Source organism: Cervus canadensis, chromosome 11 (genome assembly GCF_019320065.1).
Source record: "Cervus canadensis isolate Bull #8, Minnesota chromosome 11, ASM1932006v1, whole genome shotgun sequence".
Taxonomy (NCBI): Eukaryota; Metazoa; Chordata; class Mammalia; order Artiodactyla; family Cervidae; genus Cervus; species Cervus canadensis.
In genome coordinates this window covers 44,416,649-44,419,393 of record NC_057396.1, presented here as the reverse complement: position 1 = coordinate 44,419,393, position 2,745 = coordinate 44,416,649, and the positions used below count along the sequence as shown (strand labels likewise).

The 2,745-nt window shown below is 40.1% G+C and overlaps 1 protein-coding gene across 1 annotated transcript; it reads right to left on the bottom strand.

The window, feature by feature from the left end:
* Window positions 1-597: 597 nt before the first annotated feature.
* On the bottom strand, window positions 598-1,533 carry LOC122450377 (olfactory receptor 51B2-like). Its single transcript, XM_043482692.1, has one exon. The coding sequence runs from the start codon at window positions 1,531-1,533 to the stop codon at window positions 598-600; it is 936 nt and encodes a 311-aa protein (XP_043338627.1).
* Window positions 1,534-2,745: the final 1,212 nt, after the last annotated feature.

The window sequence follows — 2,745 nt, the reverse complement described above, 5'->3', positions numbered from 1 at the left end:
TGAAATATAGTACTTTTGAGATAGAGTTTCATGCTCTAGTTCATCTTTGTATGGCCCTCAAATGAAGCTGTGATTACCTACTTTCCTTATAGTAGGCTGTGGTTGTCCCAGACTGGACATCCAGCTTGAACTTTTCTAAACTGTTACTTAACACTTGTTAAAAATATGGAATCTGAATTTCCCTATCTTTCCTGGTTATTAAAGTATTTGTTATATTTAGATATATTACCTATCTCCAAATTTTACCTACCTAGAAATTATCTATGGATTCCCAGGTGGCTCAGTAGTAAAGAATCAGCCTGCCAATGTAGGAGACGAGGATTCTATCTCTGGGTTGGGAAGATCCCCTGGAGTAGTAAATAGCAACCCATTCCAGTATTTTTGCCTGGGAAATCTCATGGACAGAGGAGCCTGGTGGGCTACAATCCATGGGCTTGCAAAGAGTCAGACATGACTGAGCACATATGCAGAAATTACCTATCTACATTGCACTCCTGCTCAACGTAGCTTGTATATTTATGTAATAATTGAAGCCTATCTGACTCTGAAAAAAGGCCTAGACATCCTGGAGCTTTCAAAAAATTCTGAAATAAAAGTTCAAGCCCTATTGTGCACAGAAAATAGGTGAAAAATGCTTCTCTGAATCTGCTTGGTCTTGATGCTATATATGAGGGGATTCATGAATGGAGGAAAGAGAAAGTAGACATAGCTCATAGTAACATGGACCACATGTGGTGCATGCGCCCCAAACCTGTGGATGAAAGTCAGGCCAATCACAGTGATGTAAAAGACCAGGACACAGCTGATATGGGAGACACATGTGTTGAGAGCCTTAGCTCGCTCCTCTCCAGAGGCAATGCCCATCACTGTCTTAAGGATTAGGATATAAGAGACAAAGATCATTAGAGCATCTAGGAAGAAAGTCAAAGCAACCAGAATAATTGGGTACACACGATTAAATGTAATATCAGCACAGGCAAGTTTCATGACATCTTGGTGGAGGCAAAAGGCATGGGAAAGAACATGGGAATGGCAGTATGGGAACCAATAGAGTGGCAGAATTGGAGGCAAAAGAGATAAAAAGCCTCTCATTAGTACTCCAAGGCCTATCTTCATCACTTGATTGTTGGTAAGGATAGAATTGTACCTCAGAGGGATACAGATAGCAATGAAACGGTCATAGGCCATGGCAAGCAAGATACCAGATTCTACAATGGAAAGGGAGTGAATGAAGTAGGCCTGCAGAAAGCAGGCTCCAGGGCTTATTTCTCTGTGATTGCCCCATAAGAGACCCATTACAGTTGGCATTGTGGTTAATGTAACTGTCAGATCTGTGGCTGCCAGCATGGCAAGGAAATAGTACACGGGTTCATGGAGACTCCGGTCATCCTTGATGAAATAAAGGAGAGTGCCATTGCCAAGAAGCACAGAGATATAGACTGTGAAGAAGGGGATGGAAATCCAGTGATGAGCTGCCTCCAGACCTGGGAAGCCAGTCAGCAAGAAGTGGGCAGCACTAGTGTTGGGCCACATAACATATCCACAGGTGGAGAGCAGCAGTCTGGAAACCTTTTATGCAGAAACCCAAAGTTTTCAATTTGCAATATCTCCTTGTGGGAATATATCACAGAAAATTTCAATTATACCCTTTGTAGTTAAGAGAATTAATTTGTATATGTGTGGTTTTGCAACTGTTTTCTTTTAGAAGGGGGTTCCCTGGTGGCTCAGACAGTAAAGTGTTTGCCCGCAGTGTGGGAGACCTGGGTTCGATCCCTGGGTTGGGAAGATCCCCTGGAGAAGGAAACGGCAACCCACTCTAGTACTCTTGCCTAGAAAATTCCATGGATGGAGGAGCCTGGCAGGCTACAGTCCATGGGGTCACAAAGAGTCGGACACGACTGAGCGACTTCACTTCTTCTTTTAGAAGAATAATAGAGGTGCATAGACTGTACTAAGGAAGAGGAATAATGGTCTTTTCCTAAGTTATGTATAATATTAGGTTAATGGCTAAAATGTTCATAATTGAAACAAACAAACAAACAAACAAAAACATGAGGCTCCACTCTTATGTATATGCTGGAAAATGTTTGAAGGAATAATAGTAACAGAAAAGAAGATAGAGTACTTCCCTGGTTGTCTAGTGGTTAAGAATCCATGTTGTGAGGGTGCGGTTCAATCCCTGATTGAAGAACTAAACTCCCACATGCCATGCAGCGTGGGCCCCCCAAAACAAATGAAAAAGAAAGATAGATATACAAAAATGGACAATAATATTGCTTCATTAGATTTTCTTTTTTCTTGATTGTAAATTTTTTAATACATTTAAGCTTGACTTTTTAATGCATTTAAGCTTAAAATACATTTAAGCTTTTGATAGAAACATAAAGTCTCTATCACAATCATGATAGAGACAGTTTTTGTTAGAAAATGTTTGTTTCATTTTGAAATTGAGTGTTTTTGGTTTATGTAATTCTAAACAAAAGCCATAAACAGTTAATGCAGTAAATGGACAAGAGCAGACATGTCACCTTTAGACTAAAGGAATTCAGTTTTTCTAAAGCATGTCCATGGATATCCCATTAGAAACTTCAAACTCACCTTGACATATTTTGTCTTAATAAAAATATCTGTGCTATAGGTGTTGATCAGCCAGGGTAGTGGATGCCCCACTTTGCAGACCTCTAGAAAAATCTTTCTATCTTCTCTTGACTTCATCTAACATCTGCTGGGAGATGAGTCATTTCA